The sequence below is a fragment of the Gadus macrocephalus genome, chromosome 3, assembly GCF_031168955.1.
Source record: "Gadus macrocephalus chromosome 3, ASM3116895v1".
Classification (NCBI taxonomy): domain Eukaryota; kingdom Metazoa; phylum Chordata; class Actinopteri; order Gadiformes; family Gadidae; genus Gadus; species Gadus macrocephalus.
Window position 1 is genome coordinate 2,422,690 of NC_082384.1, and position 22,835 is coordinate 2,445,524.

General features: G+C 43.8%; 1 protein-coding gene across 5 annotated transcripts in view; it reads right to left on the reverse strand.

Annotated features, from left to right (window-relative positions):
* Positions 1-22,835, reverse strand: part of helz (helicase with zinc finger) — a 123,464-nt gene that overhangs the window by 53,680 nt on the left and 46,949 nt on the right. For all 5 annotated transcript variants that reach the window (XM_060046062.1, XM_060046066.1, XM_060046064.1 and 2 more), the window contains 8 exons: positions 21,466-21,573; positions 19,058-19,199; positions 18,726-18,875; positions 18,382-18,652; positions 12,016-12,142; positions 11,595-11,801; positions 8,926-9,056; positions 1,226-1,405 (listed from right to left, as the gene is read on the reverse strand). In XM_060046062.1, the coding sequence (XP_059902045.1) occupies positions 1,226-1,405; positions 8,926-9,056; positions 11,595-11,801; positions 12,016-12,142; positions 18,382-18,652; positions 18,726-18,875; positions 19,058-19,199; positions 21,466-21,573 (1,316 nt within the window). The remainder of the gene's footprint in view (positions 1-1,225; positions 1,406-8,925; positions 9,057-11,594; positions 11,802-12,015; positions 12,143-18,381; positions 18,653-18,725; positions 18,876-19,057; positions 19,200-21,465; positions 21,574-22,835) is intronic.

Genomic DNA, 22,835 nt, shown 5'->3' on the forward strand with positions numbered 1-22,835 from the left:
GTTTCATCAAAACTATTTAAAAACCTACAAACAAAATGTTTTAATCTAGCGTTAACCAATCCCATAAAGATGGCGACAAGGGTTTCCATCAGACCTACTGACCCTCTAACCTCCGTCTATCCGTTGCATTTAAACAAGACTTTGGGAGAGTCCTAAGAAATGCTGATGCTTGGGAAACTGATTTCCATGTGAAAGTGGCAAGTCAACGCAGATTGGGTTGGCAGAGTGTCTCCCGGTGGGTTTATGGCAGTATTCCCAACTGAATGAATAGGAATACGGAGTGGCCAGGATACGTGACTACATGTTAGAAAACGTTCAGTATTGAATAAATATTTTGTATCAAATTTTTTATTGATATTTTTTATTGAAAAGCAAGACAAAAAAGTTTATAAAGGACATTTAATCGTTTGATTTATGCAATGGTGAAAAATTAAAGCAAAATGAATGAAAAACAGTAAAAGCCACATTCGGTATTCGGTTTCGGCCTTCGGCCAAGAATTTTCATTGCGGTGCATCCCTAGTGTCTTTATTGAAGGAACGAGAGGTTTAGCATGCAGTAATAGGTTAAGGGCTGGTGTCAATTATTCATCAAACATGCCCTTCCGTAAAGACTCCGTTAAGGAAGAAGCTGGCCATCATGTAAGGTGTGCACGCGGAGCAGGGGCCCGCCCGGAGGCAGCAGCTAGACACGAATCACTATGTTAAATGCCAAACCAAACACTGCCCCAGGACTAAAGAGGATTCTGCCGGTGGTCAGACAATGGAGAGGTGCTCAAGAACTTCCTTTCACATAATAAAATAAAACCTCTTAGGATTTAACCGATGACCTCACAGGTCTCACAGCGTTCAGAAAGGTTGCAACATAGATCATGTTGGCAGGAGGACGCAAACGTACCAGCACCTCAGACGGAGAACAGATGTGGTTTAACATTCAGTAAGAGCTATAGCTCGTCAACACCATCTGCTCAGAGACCCCAACAATAAACACTATGTTTTAGAGTTCCCCTGAGGAAAATAAAATAATGAAATCGATGTGGGGACAGACCGACGGTAGTCAGGGACAGAGAGACAGGGAGTCAGGGACAGATAGAGGGGGAGTCAGGGACAGACAGACAGAGAGTCAGGGATAGACAAGTGGAGTCAGGGAAAAACTGACGGGGTCAGAGACAGAAAGACAGGACAGACAGACAGAGTCAAGGACAGACGGACGGAGTCAGGGACAGACCTGCTGTGCTGCTGCCGGAGGATGTGTTTGACTCCCTGGGCCAGGGTGAAGGTCTTGCCCGTGCCATAGGGCCCGATGAGGAGCACTGGTGGCAGGGGCAGGGTAACAGGTGTGGTGATGGCCAGGATGGCCTCCTTCTGCTTGGCGTTCAGCCGGGGGTCCAGCAACTCGTCCCATTGCCTGCAGAAGGGGGCGAGAGATCGGAATTGTAGTTTAAATATCATGAACATCCCAAATAAGACCAATTGATAGTGCGTCAATTGGAGCTGTCGTTCATATCAGTCAGATATTTACTGACAACCAATCAATTGAACGCGAGTGGGGTGTTTCAGTATGTGCGTATCTGACTTACTATCCTCATGATAGAGAAGGAAATAAACCAAAGCTGTGTGTGGGCTGGTGCTGACAAAATGAGGAAAACAATAACCTTTTCTTCCGCCTGTTTGATGTGACCCCTTTTTATAGCAGCATGCCTCCATTGGATGAAACATTGAAAGTAAAAACAATATTTGATAAAGGCTTTGCAACAACATCAAAATGACTAATTACTAGGGCTGTAACGATACACCAACTCACGAATCAGTTAGTGGTGAGTGGACGAGCGCGAGCGGTAGCGTGTGTGTGTCTAGTGAAGAAACGAAAGAGTCCGGTAGAATAAAGTACCCAGTCAATAATCGGTGGCTACTTCATTCCTACCTATAAGCAGACCAACTGCCGGTCAAAGCACACAAAACACTAGAGCCAGGAATCACACAGGCTATTTTTGCGCGCTTGGCCAACTCTGGATAAATGTGGTTCATATCGCATATGAGGACTTCTCAGGCTGTGGAGAAATGGTCATCACAGCAAGAGGGCTCTACACTAACTATTTTTTCAGGAGCACTCGTGCCCCTAAGTTAAAAAATTTAGGAGCACAGGAAAAAAAAATGGGGGCACAATAGGTTTTTGTTTAGAACATTTATTAGCGTGCAGAAATTGCACACACCATCAGCACCAACTTACTAAAGCAAAATTAAGACAAATAAATAGACAAGATTACATTTAGGCTGCACAAACCAGCACCAATTTCGGCTTCCACCGTACCAGGGTTATTGGGCTGGGTGCGATTTATATAGAAATCGGGACAGCGAGAATGCCTGGTTGACTCGATGTGTTTCACCACAGCATCGCGTTTCAGATTAGGGTTCCCCGTTATAAACAGAGAGGAGCCTGCCATTGCCGATGGGGCTCCCTTACAAAATGTACAGAACATTTTCATGTTCTTAGCATCATAAACTAGCCACCCGAAATCCTTCAACCAGTGGGGGGTTGAATTTGTAGACATTATCGACTACAGTAACAGCATTAACTTTCTCCAGTCTATTCATAAAATTGTAATGACCAAGGAAGAGGCAGTGAATGAAGTATTGATTAGACAGCGATTTAGATACCTAATAAACATTGGAACACACAAGACTGGTAACGATAGCAACGTAGGTAAACAAACCCGCTAAACCCTCCCGCAGCGCTACGGCCATCCGGAGGTGCACGGAGTTTTTGGCCGTGATATTATACAATACAATTATATTAGATTATATACTATTCTATATAGAGCTCGGGGAGTCGCAAACTGCAACAATCACTTTCTCCTCCATGCTGCGGTTCACCCCGGACTGCACTGCAGTTGGCCGGTTGAAAACTGATTGGTTGTTACGTTACGCACGTCACTCAGTGGCGACGCTGTTGAACGCTGATTGGCTGTCATCACGCGAATGTCGCGGCAAAGTTGAAATATTTCAACTCGAGCAAAAGTGGCGTGCTGCAATCCACCTGAAATCCACGTGAACGCGCTCGCCCGTGCCGGGCAAAAGTGTCGCGCTGCAAATGGAGTCGCTGCTTTCGCCCCTTCGCGTTTGGTGTGAACGCACAGTATAGTGCGCTGTGGAGAAGTCACTCGCACGCGTGCTCCTGTTTTGTTTTTCTCGTTCGCACGCCGAAATATTCACTCGCAAATGCGAGTGAAATGGGCCCTGCAGGACCTATAAAGAAAGTAGAGCCCTGCAGCAAGGGCATCGCGTCGCAGACTTAAGGCATCGATAAGAGGAGCGGTGTCAGCAGACTATTATTTAGACAGATTATTAGCAAATTTCAATCTGACAATTTCAACGGAGAGATACAATCTCACACCGCGAGACAGGTTTGTGGCTTTGAGTGCCCCGATTTCGGTTTCGATACGCATAACGTTACAGCCCTACTTGTGAGTGTTACACTTTTTGTAACACAAACAATGTCTCGCTCATGTTACCACCCTCAGGTGCCAGACACAGGTGCTTCCCTGTGGCGCCACCAGACAAGGGGGACTCTAAGTCTAGTAAGGCCACCGGGCGCAGACAGTCAAACATGCAGCCGGATAACGTCATTTACAACAATAATCTACCACAATGTGTAGTGGTAGACAGCCGGTTAACGTCATCTACAACAATAAACTACCACAATATGTTGAGATGGGCAACCGGTTAACCTCATCCACAACATAAACTATTACATTGTGTTGAGGTAGACAGCTGGTTAACGTCATCTACAACAATTAACTACCACAATGTGTTGCGGTAGACAGCTGGTTAACGTAATCTACAACAATAAACTACCACAATGTGCAGAGGTAGACAGCCAGTTAACGTAATTTACAATAAACTACCACAATGTGTAGTGGTAAACAGACGGTTAACGTCATCTACAACATAAACTACCACAACATGATGAGGTAGGCAGCCGATTAACATCTTCTGCAACAATAAACTACCACAATCATTGTGGTAGGCAGCCGGTTCACCTCATCTACAACATAAACTACCACATTGCGTTGAGGTCAAGGCTCCTCCAGGTCCATCATAGTGCCCGACAGATATATTGGTTGCCCGTTATTATTGGCTGATATTGGCCCATCACAGATTAATCAATGTTGCCGTGGGCCGAAACATTGCTGTATTAATTAATACAGCGCTGTATTAATTCCCAAGTTTTGAAAAGAACAAGTATTTGAAGCGAATAAAGACTCTGTTTTTGATTTGCACACACACACACACACACACACACACACACACACACACACACACACACACACACACACACACACACACACACACACACACACACACACACACACACGGCCTGAAATACCACGCCTCGCAGTCATGGACCTATAAAGAAAGTCGTACCATGCGTGTTTAGCGCAACATTGAAAAGGGTCCCGTCTGAAACAGTGTCGCGCAGTGCTGCGTTCCGAACGTTGTGCAATCAAATACACCGGTATGGCGCTATATACAAAAATCATATCCTAACGAAAATACACACCGTTATTCAGTGTCAACCGGGATACTGCCCAGCACTAGGGGGCGTTAAAAAACGCCAGGCACCGTTATGAGGAACCGAAATGTGCGTTCTTATTCGATCTCGTTACAACCGTTTACGTCGGAACCGGTTCCCTACTGGAACCGAGTTTCGGTGCTCAACCCTAATTACGAGTCTCGTTGTAGAAATACCAGAGACGAGAGTCCGACGTGTTACGCGCCATAACACCAAAAGCAGAACTGTTATCCAAATAACAAGGAAGTGTTACACTTGCGTTAACAGTCCTGGAGCTCTAAATCTAAATAATATCATATAATACATAGATATTAGGGATGGGTGTGAGGAATCGATTACTCGAGTACTCCACGTTACAAATGAACTCGGTTGGTGGACAGGCAAACTCGAGTTTGCATATACACACACAAACAAAGTTTTCTGAAGCAAATGTATAAATTTTCTGTCTGCGCCACTAACGCATGACGTGGGCACAAAGAAAATTAAATGCATCCATTTCCATGGCGCGTTCCGTGCCGTGTAGAATTAAAAAAGTTAAGAGATGGCGGTTAAAGCAAACCGCAGCGAAGAATTGAAATACTTTAAAGAAATAGGAGATCATAAGGTGAAATGTAAAATATGCCAAGCGAAATCGAGCTACCAGAAAGTACTATGCGGCAACATATGCTCCTGAAACACAACGGTGAGTTCGGGAAAGCAGACCCGCAGCAACGGTGAAAGTGAAAGTGTGTCGGCTATTTTCACCGCCGCAAGACGCAGCTGTAATCCCGGGCGTGTAGAGAAGATCACAACGCTGAGTATTTCCATAGTCCATTTGCTGCCGTTTTATTTGCAGCTTTAAGCATTTATTTGCAATGGTTAGGCTACTTGTTTCGTTTTTTTTAAACTGTTACAGGCCTTGGTTCGACGTGATTTAAATTGTGAGACGCATATTTATTTTTGTAAGGAAAATGTGTTTTGAACGTTGAACGTAATGAATACTCTGATAACTCTGACTGTTTTGATGGAGAATAAGCATTACATGTTTGGTTGGTAATATTGCCGTTCATCATCAGGCCTATTCCTGCTGCAGATGCGTTGCATTCTAAAAATAGATTTGATTTAACGAGTACTCGATTGATCCTCGAGGAATTCCTTCGATCACTCGAGTTTGGAATTTACTACTCGTGCCCATCCCTAATAGATATCTATATCATATAATGCATATTATCACGGCCAAAAGCTGTGTGCGCCTCCAGACGATATTATGAATCACAAACGACTTTGTCGGGTTCTCCGACGTCTCTGGTTCTTCCACTTTCACATTAATCTGAAGTAGACTGAACCGCAAGCTGCCTGCTGCCCGCTGCCGGGCGGCGGTGGTGCCTTGCGGCAACCGGCGGCATATCGCAGTCCATGTACTTCAGGGTCAAAGCCAAAGTTACTTTCCTATAATACAGTCTATATATACTACAGTACTATACTATACTACTACAGTATACTACTATATATACTACAGTCTCGTTGTGGAAATACAAGAGACGTCAAAGAACCGACAAGAAACACTTGCGTTACAGTGTGTGTATTCACACACACACACACACACACACACACACACACACACACACACACTAGAGCCCGACCGATATAGAATTTTTAAGGCCGATACCGATACGAATATTTTGTGATTTAAAAATCCGATATGCTGATATATCGGCCGATATATATAGATTAAAAAAAAATCCAGAAACGCGCAACAAAACAAACACATTTCCCTAACATTGGTTATTTGTAGTTATCCTTTAAATCCTTTTCACTCTCAGCTAACACGTAACAACAACAAAACTGGACATGGTAGTCATGAATTAAGTCATGCTTATCGACTTTAGAGAATTGATGGGGATGTTCTTTTAATTGTTATTCAAGCAATGTATGTCTCGTGACAGTTGCCAACTTACCATGAACACACTTGCACACATGAACAACACCGATGATCTCCGTCGATCTCCGTCATTCACTCTGCCTAACTCTGGCTGATTCAGCGTGTTTGGGCATTAGAGCGCCCTCTGGTGGACAAACTTGTTTTTTGATTATTTTTTTATATTCATTTATCGGCCATTATAAATGCCGATACCGAATAGTTTGAAAAATGCCTAATATCGGCCGATAATATCGGCCTGCCGAATATATCGGTCGGGCTCTAACACACACACACACACACACACACACACACACGTTGCGCTCGCACGGTCGTGTCTCATTGGCGGGCCAAATTCTCTGGGCGGGCCAGGCAGAGTAAGGGGAGGAGCTTAGATGCTATGTGACGACATATGAAACCACATTCCAAATCAGCGCGCTTGAGCCTCCGTTTTTTCAAACGCGAGCACAACACCTAGTGCTCGTTTTACACTGAACGCAAGTTTTAGCCACTGGGGGACCATAGGCAGGCTAGGGGAACTCATATTTATGTTAGAAAACCTCATAAAGTGAGATTTTCATGCCATGGCACCTTTAAGTTGATTTGCTACCTTTTAATACCTTTTTTAATACCTTCACAATATTTTTTAATACAAGCACGACTTCAAGCTGCTGACGCAAAAACTGGCCGAGAGAGCGAGATGTGTCAATATGTCACAGAGTAAAAATTGCATAACAATTAGAAGACAGGCTGGACATTTGAATGAAGAGCTACAAATTCAAATATATATATGTTTTTAATGAATTCTTTCAAAATTAATTAAATTAGGGCCTTGAAAAATAAGAAGAGAAGAAACTAAATTACAATAAAGTGCAACTTTACACTGTAAGGACAATATTTAACGAGGTAACAGGACACAAAAACTGGCCAACACAGAGAGAGAGAGAGAGAGAGAGAGCGAGAGCGGGCCTTGGAAAATTAAATATCTACATCACCCTTACCTGGCTTCAAAGTTGAGCTTGTATACAGAAGTGTGTTTGCAGAGATTGGTGTATGGCACATAGTTGACGAGATATTCTGCGGTCTGTTTTGGCCTCTTTGGTAGTGGCTTTCCCACAATATTTACTTTATTAAAGCACTTTACTCCACTAAGGGCGATGATGAGCAGAAATGCCATGGTACAAGGTTAGAGGCAGTGAAATCTGACACATACTTAAAGTGTATTGACATTTTTTAATTGAACCCAGGGTCTTTGTTTTGGCATCTATACCAAACCCTTCAGATACTTTTTTTTTAAATTATTATATTGAAAATCGAGTATAGAGGTTGCCCGGCGCAATGTTTAGCTTCTATGTTATTGGTTGGGGGCATCGCAAACGCTTCTAAATCTGCATTTTTAACCACTAATATTGCTCAAAATAGCACAAAATAGCACTGCAGTGCCCCTAACCAATAACATGGAAGCCAAACATTGCGCCGGGCAAAATCTATTCTCGATTTTCAATGAAAAAAGTATCTGGAATAACACTAAGTATGTGTCAGATTTCAGTGCCTCTAACATTGGGCCACTGGCATGTCTGCTCATTTGGCATTTGACTGAACTAGATCGCCTTTGTGTGTTCTTTAGAAAAAGGTAAATCTAAAAAGGAAATCTTGGTATTTTAAGACAACGTTGAATTCACCATTTACAATATCAATCTACACTGGAAAATAGTACACTTCGGATTACTCCATGGAACAACTTTGAAAGACGAGCATTACGTTGTTGCTTAAGGCAGAATCAACTTAAATAAAGAACCACATGTTTGATGGAACAACGATGGATGAGAGCTCTGGTTTTCTTGTGAGTTTGGGACAACCGTCCAGATGGACCCGGCGTTTTCTGTGCCTGCAAAGCCTTTTTTTTTTAAACCAGGTCCCAGGGTGAAAAAGAGAAAAACGGCCAACTGTGTTAGGATTTGTGTGGACGCCAGATACGCAAACGATGACGTCAACCCCCCCCCTACCAGCTGGGCAACGTTAGATTTCCGTCTAATTTGTTTTGTTTAATTTGTATTATTTTTGTAGCTATAAATACAGTCCCTTGGTACATTTAATTACAAACTGTACATTAGTAATTAAAAAAAATACTAAAACAAAAGTATTTTCTGCTCAGCGCACAGGTTTGATGCGCATGCTCCGCCTTTTCTTTTTTTGTTCGGGAACCAGCGCCACATATAGGCCTGAATATGTACTACATATTCAGTATTTCCAGCAGGATGCGTTTTTGCAACGAGTCAATCTTTACAGAGAAATTCCTGAAACGCTGCCAAGGAATACAGAGGGGTAAAGAGTTTTCGCCCGCTTGGACTTGGCCTTAAAAAAGGCTGATAAAACCCATTCCTCACCGTGCGAGGCCGGTTGCAAAGGTGATTGCAGGTGAATGTTTTAGGGTTCTGGGCCGGGGGAAGTGCTGTACCTGTTGGGGCTCCAAGGTATGGTGGGCACCAGGCTGGCGTCGGGGAACAGGATGTTGTTGTCCTTGATGCGGTCCAGAGCGTAGTGCATCTCACACAGAGGCAGCCTGTTCAGCTGGAACTGGAGCTCCACCTGAGAGCCAAACACAACAGCTCATTTTCCCCGTTTCAGTGGACAGCCCTGGATGGTGAACTATAAACTATAACTAGCCACTCGAATACAGGAATGATAGGAAACCAAACCGTAAAAACACCAAGAATAATATTTATGAGGGTTTAATAATGTATTTGTGTCTTCCATTCTGCATGATGAAACATGTATGTAGTCACTAAATTCCAATGGATCCAGCAGTCTGTTTCTATAGACCCATCACCTCATATATGGCTGTATTTAATTGGTATTTAAGTTACAACAATGGCCAAAAGTTGGAGGGCTTGAATTCAGTTTACTAGGATGTCTTAATTGCTTTTTAAGAACGTTCCTGCTATCAAGGGCAGCTTTCCAAAGCAGAAGGCCTTTTCAGATAATCATGCACACGAGCACACAGACCCAGGAAAGGCTGTCAGATTATGACCTTCTGGGAAAGGCAAATTCAATAGGTGAACCTTTCAGTGGTACAGTTTAATATGGGACAGATATCAGAGGCCAGACTGGGGAGTAGAAGCTACAGTTTAACATGGGACAGATATCAGAGGCCAGACTGGGAAGGAGGAGCTAAAGTTGACCATGGGACAGATATCAGATGTCAGAGGCCAGACTGGGGAGGAGGAGCCACAGTTTATCATGGGACAGATATCAGAGTCCTGACTGGGGAGGAGGAGCTACAGTTTAACATGGGACAGATATCAGAGGCCAGACTGGGGAGGGCGAGCTACAGTTTACAATGGGACAGATATCAGATGCCAGACTGGGGAGGAGGAGCTACAGTTTACCATGGGACAGATATCCATGGGACAGATTTCAAATGCGACACTGGGGAGGCGGAGCTACAATTAACCAGGGGATAGCTATCAGATATCAGAGGCTAGACTAGAGAGGAGGAAATAAAGTTTACCATGGGACAGATATCAGATATCAGAGGCCTTTAGCAATACAACCTTGTTGGTTGCGCTAGCTGTCGCCAAGAAGACTATCCTCATAAACTGGAAATCAAAAAATAATATTCATATTTCCATCTGGAAAAACCTACTATTAGATCACATCTCACTAGAACTCTCAAACAACTCAACTGGTAATAACCCAACCTGGCCCTCACTTTCCAACTTCCTACAGTCATAGGTCCGCTGGCCCCCTCGGCCTGAGACACGGCCCTCGCATCCCACTTTCCAGTACTCCCACCAAATAGGCCTCACCTCCATTACCACTGTTAATCAATCAATAGGGTTGTGATGAGGCCCATCCACCCCCCTCTTTCATTTTTGCATATTTGTTTATTCAGTTAATTTAATTACTCTCTCTCCCTTTCTCTGTAACTATAACCTACACATATTAACTAATTTCACCAGACTGAAACTCTCCTCTGTGCTGCTCTGGCCTCCCGCGGCCGGGGGCCGGCTGCCCTGGGGAGGGGGGGGTTCATCAGGGGGGATAAGGTGCTTCGGGTGTGACCTCTATCGCGCTGGGGGTCGGAGATGCCGGAGGAAAGCATATGGCCACACACACACACACACACACACACACACACACACACACACACACACACACACACACACACACACACACACACACACACACACACACACACACACACACACACACACACACACACACACACACACACACACACACACACACACTCCCTCTCACAAACACCTCCCCAAACCCTCTCGTAATCTGTCCTTGTCCCCGTATAATTCTTTATGTTTTGGTATATGTTACATGTCTGTCGCACGTATCTGGGTTTTGTCGTGTTATGTGGTGTCTGTAAATATATGTTTGCACTTTGGAAAAAAAATACAAATAAATAAATAAATAAAAATAAAAAAAGATATCAGAGGCCAGACTGGGGAGGAGGAGCAACAGTTTATCACGGGATAGATATCAGATAACAGATGGCAGACAGAAGAGGGTTGAAAGAAGAAGAGGGTTCACATGGATAAAGTCTGGAAAGGAACTCGAAGAAGGAGAGAGAGAAATAAGTACAATCAAGAGGAATATGGCTTATACCCATAAGAGCAGCAGAACAACATTGAGGTTTCCCCACTATACCCCTTGCCATTATGAATAAAAAGCGACCTTGATAAGGGAAACAGGGCCACCTTTTGTAGGTGGGCCTGGAACGCAAGTTGACAACCCAACCAACGGGCTGATAGAATGTATGGTCAAACAGGTGTTTGTTTCTCAGTATAGTTAGTTGGTTGTAGGGCTGGGCGATAAATCAAATTTTGATCGCGATTTCGATTTCAGTGTCAAACTATTAGAAAATTAACATAATCGTTTTTTTTAAATATATCTGTATATCATTTTAGATTGAAACATTTTCTTTACCATTTTGTGTATTTTTTTAAGGCGAAATTTCAAAGTTCTCAGTTACAAAGCTTTTTTGGGAGAGACATGTTGAATAAATTCAACATGTTTCCAAACTCAAAAATAATTGTTTGAATAATCGTGAATACAATATTGACCAAAATAATCGTGATTAGGATCTTTCCCATAATCGGGGGGGGGTACCTGAAGCTCCCGGTCAGGCAGCAGCCCCAGCTCGTCGCAGCACTCCCTGCAGATCCGCAGGAAGATGTAGTCCTTGGTCTTCTCCTCGATGACCGCCTCGTAGACGCGCTCCTTCAGGCCCGGCTGGCCGCCGCACCACTCCCGGCCCACAGGCAGCAGCAGCACCGAGTTCACCTTGGTCATCACCAGGCGGCCCGCCAGTGTGTCCTGGGAGCCCAGGGGAGACAGAGTCAGGGGGTTCAGGGGGCAGGGGGACAGTGTGCAGCCTACCTTGCTCATTTCCACTCTCAAACCATACAGTAAACCCACGGACTGGTAAATGTGCCGCGTGACACCCAGCCGACTCAGCCCAGGTAGGGTCATCAGGATGGACCGCCGCGCCCCAACCAAGGGTATTAGGAGCTGAGGTATACTCAGTTACCTCAGACAGCGTCTCCGTGAGCTTGAAGCGGGCGAAGAGCTGGCCGTTCTGTGCGTACTTGGCTCCCCCCGATATGCCAGTCAGCATGAAGCTGGTGACCAGCTGCAGGTTGACCTTGATGTTAAACCTGAAGCAGACAGAAGGTGCAGCTTCAGAATGCATCTTTGACAATTAATTGAAATCAGACTGAAACCTGTCTTTAGGACGACAAGGGATTATTGGTTTGTTTTAAAACACGTTATATAGGGGTGTAACAGTACACAAAAGTCACGGTTCGGTACGTACCTCGTTTTTTAAGTCACATTACGGTATGGTTAATAGTTAAGGGGAAATTTTGAAAAAATAGCCTGTTTCTCAACCCATAGATAAGCAGCAATGAAAACACCAATAATCTTGGTTATGGCATTTGCATTACTGAATTCCCAGAGAGGGGTTGTTGAAATAGTGTTGTGAGCTGGGTTTGTACAGCTCGTCATTTTTTCACAGGTATAACGATAGTTATACCTGGATGTAGGGCTGGGCGATATATCGATATTGGAAATATATCGATATTTTTTTCAAACGAGATATGGAACGAGACGCTATCGTCAACATCGATGTAGTTTAATTTGCATTGAAAGTACAGCATATTTTATCCAAATAACAGCAGTTTTGAACCGCGACTGCCGCCTGCTATTTCGTAATTCTGCTTATCTCTCTCCTGCTCTGCCTACGGCTCACACACACACCCTTCCACTCACGTCACTTTTTTAAATCCCCTACGGCGTGAAACATCGAATCCGCCGGCAAACGTGGCGCAGAAGACAAATGGCTCCATAGTTTGGAAATGTTTTGGGTAGGCCTACAAGGTGTCTGAGGAATGACAGAATCAGGTTTATTGTAGAGAGTTCTTCAAACCGGTCGCAACTAAAGGGTCGAGCACGACCAACCTCTTCCATCACTACTACCAACCTCTTCCAAAAATGCGTGCATCGACCCAAAATCTTAAGCTGTCTCAACATTAATTATTTTTTATTCAGATAAAGGCAGTACAGCAATTGGCCCAAAATTATTCTGTACTCCCAGACACCCGCCGGAGTGTAGCGGGTGTCCGCTCCGGCGGGTGTCGCTCCATGTCGCGATTCAATTCTGTGCTTCAGATTGATGAGAAAGTGGAAGAACCCGACGGTCGGGAGATATATGAATGCTATAATTATTATCAATATATAATAAGATTCATAATGTTCCGGAGGCGCAGACAGCTTTTGGCCGTGATATTATATATTATATTGTAATGTTCGGCAGTGGCTAGTCCACGGTTTATTCACCCATCGAACTGTATTGAATTTCGAACGGTAGGAATAGTAACTGTAGTAAATCCAAACGGTAGGTAGGTAGGCTATAGTAGGCTAATAACGGGAGCTCCTCGTTAACTCCCACTTCTCAGGTTAACGAGCACAGCGACACAGGCAGGCTGGAAAATGAGAGCACAGCGACGCCACCGATGTAGAATGACGAGTTGGAGCACGGCAACGGCAACTATGTTATTGCGTCAACAAATATCGATATTCTGCTTGAAGATATCGAGATATGACTTTTGGTCCATATCGCCCAGCCCTACCTGGATGGTGCCTTTTCAAATGCGTGTGCATGTTAAAGTGCTGTACGTAGACACTTTAACATAGCCGGAGAGCCTGTCGGAGACCCTCTCCGTAGCTTACGTGCGCATCCAATATTTTTTAACTATCCGTCGACGCCATGGACCTATTGGTCGACGCAACGTAGACGGCAAGGGCTGTGATTGGTCCTCTAACAAAATCATTTCCTGATTCACTTCTCCGATTTGACTTTGCACCTTAATTACTTTGTATATTGTTTACTTTGCACCTTAAGGACCAATAAAACGCCAAATAAGATTTGAAAAGCCTTGGAAGTTTATTTACAACACTGCTTACATGGTTTGTAGTCAACATATAAGATAGATCGGCGGCGAATTGCATTACGTATCCGACATCCGGACGGAGAGCTGCTGAGCGGATTACGGAGTCGGAGTAGTATACTTTGGCTAAACGGTCCGGGTGGAACTTCAAGTTTTAAATTCCGCATCGCAAAACAAGCCTTTACATTCGCCATATTAAAACTATGTACGCCACATTTACGAACCGCGGTACACCTCTGTAACCGCACCAAAGTGCCTGTACCGTGACGGTTTGGTACAAATATGTGTACTAGGGGTGTGAACGGTTACAAAAAATTGTAAACGGTTACACAACCCCTTTTTTTCGTGTACACGGTTAACCGTTTTTTTTTAAGTGGACCGCAGTCCATATGTCCAATGGAGGGTGGATTAGGAGGGATTAGGAGGGCCGGTGATGTTGTGGGGGAGGAACTGGACACCCTGACGACCGTAGCAGAGAGGAGGATGCTGTCCAGGCTTCAGTCCATCTTGGACAATGTCTCACACCCTCTCTATGACACACTGGCCCTGCAGAGGAGCACCTTCAGCAGGAGATTCCTCTCACCCAGATGCACCACAGAGCGCCACAGGAAATCTTTCATGCCTGTGGCCATTAAACTTTACAACGCCTCCCTTAGAATGTCAGACACCGTCCCTCTCTGTAATCTCTGACCTCAAACAAGGACTATAATTCTTGCACCTTTTGCACAATACTGTACAATTCTTTTTGTACAGTGCTGTCTTTTGTGTATGTATGTGTATGTATGTATATATATGTATGTATATGTATGTATATGTTTATGTATATATATGTATGTATATGTATGTATATATGTATGTATGTGTATGTGTGTATATATATATATATATGTGTATATGTGTGTATGTATATGTATGTGTATATGTATGTGTATGTATGTATGTATGTGTATATATATGTATGTATGTATGTATGTGTGTATATATATATATGTATGTATATATGGTGTTGAATATATATTTATATTGTCCTTAAATTTGTTATTTGTATATTTTGTTTTTCTTAGGTTGTATCTTTTATCTTTTGTGCATGTATGTGTATTTATGTTGTATGTATATGTATGTATGTATGTATATGTGTATATGTATGTATGTGTATATATATGTATGTATATGTATGTGTATGTGTATATATATGTATATATATATGTATATATATGCATATATATATGTATATATATGTATATATATGTATATGTGTGTGTGTATGTATGGATATGGATATGGATATGGATATATATATGTTATTTTTTATATTATATTTTATTCTTATTATTTATTTATTTATTTATTTATTTGTGTATGTATATCTGGAGCTCGTGACAAAAATAATTTCCCTCTGGGATTATTAAAGTATTTATCTATCTATCTATCTATCGATTTACTAACCGGTTACACGTGTACCCGGTCACACCCCTAATGTGTACCGTTACACCCCTAACGTTATACTATTCAAAGTGCCACAGAGTGCAACTGAGTGTAGCAACGGTGTATCTAATAAAACAGGGACTTTAAAGTCTAAGACATCGGCAGGAAAAGGTGCTAAAACAAGCAGAGAATGAGCACAAACATTCACACTACCACAGTGAAGTGGTGAATGAAACAAGCAGAGAATAAGCACCAACATTCAGACGACCACAGTGAAGTGGTGAATGAAACAAGCAAAGAATGAGCACTAAAATACATGGTCCGCGATACCGATAATATCGCCATACAGCGATTCTACAATAATAAATATATTATTAGACAATCCTATTGCTTTTAGAAATCTCTTAAAGGGATATTTCTGCCATTTAGAACCGGCGTTCTCTCATTATAAAATTGCTATTGTAATATAAAAAACACTTATTTTTCCCTCAGTCTAACCATGTCTTCCCTTGGCCCAGCTTTCCTGATCTAATTTTCTTTTTACTTTGCTTGCCTGCTAGAAGGGACGAGGACTACAAACCACTGGTTCTGCAAATTTGTGAGCCCACCAATAAGGAATGAGGGGGGGCGGGAGCTCGCGTACGAGATGTAAACACAATTTCCGGCATGTTTCTTCACCGCTTAGCTGGAGAACAAATTTGCAATGTGAAACAGCCCAAAGTGGATTTTGAAAATCTATTGTTGGATTTGGACATTCAGGGCTATTAGTACGAGCCAGAGTACAGCAGGAAGAATTTAGACAAATAGAGGAGGAAGCTGCTGCGGCTGCAGCTGAAAAAGCCTTGCCTGTTGCCGAGGACGAGGAGCGCGCCGGTTTGCTCTGTTCGCCTATAGACACTAACACAAAGTCCATGTGCTGCAGTGAATTTCAGCGATGCCAGTTTCTTCAAGAATAAATGACTATCTGGCGAGGACGGGGCCATGTGTGTAACCTCTCACCCAGGCTTTACGCCTCATCTGAACAGTTGGGTATTGGATACATGTTTCCGGACCCAGAAAGTGAACTTGAAACGCCAGCCAAAGCTCGCCGGGAGAAGCAGACGTCTGAGCATAGAGTAAATGTTAGTTTTTTTACTAACACATTGGCTACAATAGTTTTGAGTCCCGGGGAACGTGACAATGTAGTTCCCCGGGACTCAAAACCACACGCCCGATCTCGTCTGATCTCAGAAGCTAAGCATGGTCGGGCTTGGTTAGTACTTGGATGGGAGACCGCCTGGGAATACCAGGTACTGTAAGTGGTGTCGGGTGTTGGCCAATAGGTGGCACTCTTCCCTCCTTAACATCAATCCCGATGCCCCAGTGCAGTGACGGGGACACTGTGCTGTGGAAGGCGCCGTCCTACAGAGGAGACGTAAAACCAAGGTCCTGACTCACTGAGGTCATAAAAGATCCCAGGGCACTTATCGCAAAGAGTAGGGGTTTCTCCGGTGTCCCGGCCCAACCAGGTTCATTCAATCTGGCCCCCTAATCATCCCCCTGTATAATTGGCTGACTCATTAATTCCCTCACTCTCCACCTCAAGCTGCTGTGTGGTGAGCGTTCTGGCGCAGATTGGCTGCCGTGCATCACCCAAGTGGGTGCTACCCACTGGTGATGGTTAGTGAGGTCCCCCCTGTCTTTGAGTGGCTAGAAAAGCGCTATATAAATTTAATCCATTATTATTATTATTATCCGAAAGTTGCCGATCTTATCGGCAGAGCATAGGCTAAGTTACGTTAGCTTGAAGTCTGTGTAATGCTGTATAGGCTACTCAAGGCATAATTTTTATTTTGCTTTGCTAATGTTGTTCTCTTTCTTTCTTAGACAGTATTGGCTCCCTTTTGTTGTCCAGGGCATCAGAGCTAATTAACCCAGCTCAAGATGGGCAATACCGTGGCTACCAGGTGACAGTAGATGCTCAAGATGAGCTGTGACTATTTTGACTCTAGCAAACGCACCCTACACGTCATATTTTTGTCAATAGTTAAAAAAAAAATTCTAATTCATATTGGTTGTTGTGATTTGTTTACTAACCCAAGTGCTGTTATACTAAAGTAGGCCTACTGTATAAGACAAACACTTATTTCAACTGGGGAGAAAAGTGAGAAAAGAGTACAAATACTTGATATGCTGAGCTACTGTAATTAGCAAATATTTTTATGCTGTACAATTATATACAAATGATGCGTTTGAAAAAGGTTTGCTTGCTCTACCATTCACGCTAGGACCATGGTTCCTTCCCCCTCCAAACGAAAACAGGCGGGCGGTGCAGCGGGCGCAATGCACTGTGGTAGTTTGAGGATTTCTTACTTTTGAGAGACACTTTCTGCCTTTTCTCAGACATTGATGAACCGATTTCAATTTGTTTTGCACATTTAAAATACCGGTACATTGAATTATTTACTTCATATAACCTTCATATCTTCACCGGTGATGAATCCCTTTATGAGCGCCTTATTTGAATCATTAAAACATTGATATTTGGGATTATGGTTCCACGTTGACTCAAAGCTACAGAGCCATTACGTCCTTGTGGACCTTCCTTGTGTCCATCGCAAGGGCCTGGCATGCACCTCCTAAAATGTTTACCGTGCGACGCAGCAGCAAGGGGCTGTGATTGGTCTGCTCACTAAAACCCAACATAGTACCAAAACAGGTTCACAACTGCATCAAAGCGTCTGCATGGTCACTGCGTCAAAGTGTCTGTGTGGTCATTGCGTTGTGTCGACGTGGAAAGATAACTGAGCTTTAATTCTTCATGAATAGTGTATAAAAATGTCCCACCCCTATATCCAATAGTGGAGAGGAAGAGAGTGTATGTATGTAAATGCCAATGTACGCCCTCAAACAATGTAGGCACACACGGAGTGGCAGCTCGTGTGCGAAACCTAGTGGCCAAAGCCTGCCAGCCCCTTAACCTCAATACACAAAAGATAAGAAAAACTGATGTGGGTGTTATTGAGGCAGGGTCCAGGACTCACTTGCTGACTTCCTTATACTGGGCGATCTCCTCGATGTAGAGCAGGTCGTGAAGCCGGGCCTGATAGTTTTCTTTGGTCAGGGTCTTGTCCAGCACTGACTGGGTGAAGAGCTGGTCGGCCGACAGCGGGATCTGGTAGCGGGACAGCAGGCTGCGCTCCAGCTCGCCCGTGGTCTCGTTGGGGACGAACTCCACGATGGTCTTGCAGGATGAGTCCCAGCGCTTGGCCGTGATCAGGAGCTGCTGCCTGGCCACCATGAGATGCTCCAGGTCTGGAGGGACAGAGGGCGGGACGTTAGGGATCCACACAACGTGAGGCCTACATACCTTCTATGGTGTACGTACCTTCTATGGATGCGGCGTCCACCATGACACGCTGCATCAGCACGGGCTCTGAGCCGAAGTCGAATACGATGGTCTGCCTAAAGGTGCCGAAGATCTCTGTGCTGAAGCCCACGCCCACCTGGTACACGCAGTGGTCCAACCCATTGTCCGCTGAAACGGTCGTTTAAATATTTGAGGTGAATTGAATTTTGATAATTGAAAATTATGAAACATCTGTTCAAGTTCAAGAGGGCTTTATAACATCGTCATATAAACAACAAACATAACGATGTGCATGTCTACGGTAGTAATGTGAGCAGGCAGGCATCAGTGTGAGCAGCCTATGAGGCTACCTGCAGGCTCCTCCCCTGCCATCCACTCCTGGCACTCGCCCGGGACGCTGTGGCAGCGCTCCCCTGCTGACACGCCCGAGATGGAGAAGTGAGGTCTGTGGGCGTCGTACAGCAGGGCGATGCGGAACAGCTTCCTGGCCGGCTAGACACGCAGAGAGGGGACAAGATACAGGGACAATCTGGATGCTCCTCTGCTTTAGACCTAGAATATAACTCTAAATCTGCTGCTATGGACCTAGAATATAACTAACTCTCTACTGCTATAGACCTAGAATAGTACTCGAACTCTCTGCTGTTAGACCTAGAATATAACTCTAACCATCTGCTGCTATAGACCTAGAATATAACTAACTCTCTACTGCTATATACCTAGAATCGAACTCTACTGCTATAGACATAGAATAGAATTCTACTGATCTCTACTGATATAGACCTAGAATCAGTGGCGCCAGCTCTCGGGGGGCACAAGGTTTCGTGCACCCCCAAAGATGAGGTTGGGGATGCAACGAAAACTCAATATTGAAACGAAGTAAACCGGGGAGTTTTCAGTGTCTGTCCCTTTGAATAAAGTCTAAACTCTGCTCTGAGTGATAGAGAGCTGCGCTGTGTGATAGAATGCTGAGCTGAGCGATAGAACACTGTGCTGAGCTGCGCTGCGATGGCACCCCGCAACGTCCCTCCCCCCCTTAGTGACAGAAATGAAATTAAGCAAGGCCTACTCCCATTTATTTCTTGCATGTTTATGGAAAATAAGTGCACGCCCCGCCACTCGGAATGTACTTGTAAAACGCATTCGACAATTGATGGAACGGTTAAATCATACATCCTCACAACCAAACTTTGAAAAAAATCTAAGAAATTACATAGGGGATAATGTATAGAACGCCGGTCATTATCTGGAAAATAAGCCCCGACAGGGCGAACAGGACACCGACGCGGAGGTGTCTTGCTTCGCCCTGAAGGGGCTTATTTTTGATTATGCCAATGTTCTATACATTATCCCGCTTATTACACGGCTACTTGCCAAAACGAAAAAATAAGTCACCAGACTACTTGCGGATTGATACCCAAGACGTGAATCAGAGACAAAAAATCCACTTTCCTTGACAGCGGTCATTATTTGCTTAGCAACGGTCAATTATTGAAAATTAATTCACCGCCGGAAGTCGGGAAGGCCCATGCAAGTGAACGGAGCATTCCACAGCATTGAGAAGAGCCGTGTAATAAACAGACCTGCAAACTCCTCAGAGGAAAAAAGGTGACAGTGTCACGGGGGGATTTTTTTTTTTATTGTAATTATATACAAATGACACTAGTCTGAGCGTGACTTAACAAAACTCAGCATACTTTATCAAAAATCAATGTCAAAACATCCTTGAGGCTTATAAAAAATATTTTATTTACAACTGTCACAATTTTTTTTTTTGTCTCTTAGCCTGGACGAGTGTTTCGCAAGCTCTCTTGTGTTGTTTGGCCGCATGCGCGGTAGCCAGGCGACCATCTCATCCAATGGCGAGCTCAGTTGACGCTGTGTGCTTCAAGATTCCGATTGGCCCAGAGAAATGTCAATTATAAGAAAGATTCTGAAGCAAGTGCTGAGATTCCGATTGGCCCAGAGAAATGTCAAATATTTGAATGATCCAATAATTTTTCGCAATCCTGGACCCCCCCCCCCCACCCCCAAAAACAAAACTCTCCGGTTCTACACGATTCACGTGAATGACCTAATAGACCAAGAAAACTGAAAAAGTGACAAGTTTGCAGCTTTGAATAAAGATAAATAATTCAGGAACTACTGTTCTGAATCTCAAATTCTGAAAGCACATATCACTTTTGAGAAGTGATATAGACTACTTTTTGGTGGAAAACATTTGAACGAAATATTTATGACCCCCCCCAATGTTGACCTGAGGTTGGCGCCACTGCCTAGAATAGAACTCTACTGTTATCTACTGACATAGACCTAGAATATAACTTTACTGTTCTCTACTGCTATAAACCTAGAATATAAATATACAGCTCTCTACTGCTATAGACCTAGAATATAACTTTAGTGTTCTCTACCGATATAGACCTAAAATAGAACTCACTGTTCTCTACTGATAGACCTAGAATTTAACTCTAATGTTCTCCAGCTCACTACTTCAGCCGACAGATCCTGTCTGCTCCTGCTTCCTCCTCAGCCCTACAGATCCAGTCTGCTCCTGGTACCTGCTCAGCCCTACAGATCCAGTCTGCTCCTGGTTTAATGCCATAATAATCAATGGAAGTCGCTCCTCAGTGAGCAGACACACTATTACTGATCACTCCGCACAAACCAAAACATGGTGGGCCACTCCCTGGAGCAAATGTGGCGAGTTACCATCTGGTTGTGGCCCGAGAGGAGGGGTGCTGTGGGAGGCTCTTACCCTGCAGTACAGGGAGAAGGTCCAGGAGTGTGCAGACTTCTTGGTGGTGACCGTCACAGACAGGCTGGAGTTGGTGTCTACGTTCACGCCGTCCAGATAATCACTCAACTACAGAAAGACAACAAGAGCAGTGGGTGACAGGAGGTAAAAACATTCCAGATAATCACTCTACTACAGAAAAACAACAAGAGCAGTTGGTGAGAGGAGGGAGGTTCAGACATATCCAGATAATCACTCAAGTACAGAAAGACATCAAGAGCAGTGGGTGAGAGGAGGAGGTTCAGACTAAGGATGGGCATGATTAATCGACGATCGACTAATTGATCATTAAGAATTTCGTAGATGACGTAAATTTTTCATTGATAAAACTAATGCTAAAAAATAACTTCACACGGTGTGACTTTTTACAATTACCATTCGTAGTGTTGTTCAGCAGATAAACAGTCCGCCAAAGACATTGATGTTGCTTAGCAACCGGACACACTGGGGTTGATAAGTTACCAGACTAGTCTAAGGAAGACGTGATCCAGGCAAAAAATTCACTTTCCTTAACAGCGGTTGGTTGGTATGCATACAAGTACAGACGGACCAATTCCGAACTACTGCAACTACTGATGCCATCTCTCCAAGATAAAAAGTAGCCGCACCCAACCCAATCTGAATAAGTGTATACATGTCGATTATAGTGGACTACACCACCTCTTTATACCTCTATTCCGCATGGAATTCTATTCCGATCAGAGAATTGTTTTCCGATTGAGGCGTATATATGATCATTTTCTATTCCAATTGAGCTGTTCTTCCACTTCTAATCAGATCAGAAGTGTCCATGTAAACTCGGCTAGTGCGAGTCTGGCATCGAAGCAGAACTTCAGAACTTTCTGAGGGAGGCCCCCCCCACCCCTGGATTCCACCCCTACACAGGCTGGAAAAAAATTGAATGGAACACGGTTCCCCCGGCTTGCCAAGTTAGCACAGAGGTACCCGTGCATCGCGGCAACTTCGGTCCCCTCAGAGCAGTTGTTTTTCGGCGGCTGGACTGACGGTCACCAGGCTGCGTTCGCGTCTAACCCCAGAGCATGTTAACATGCTCATCTTTCTCAACAAAAATCTGTAGACTATGAGTTGTATGTGAGTCACTTTTTTTTTTTTCTGAAGCTTTGTTAATAAGCCTAATTCATTGTTAGGTAGGCTAACAATCACCCTTTTTCTCTGCCTTTTTTGATAGTTTTGAGTTACATCTGGCAAAACTTGTCCTAAGTATGACATATTTTTGGTTAAGTTATAACATGATTGTTTTTTTTTTATTATTATTATTTTGGGAAAAAACGAGGGTCAGTTGTGTTTATGAGCACCGGCTTTTAGCTGCA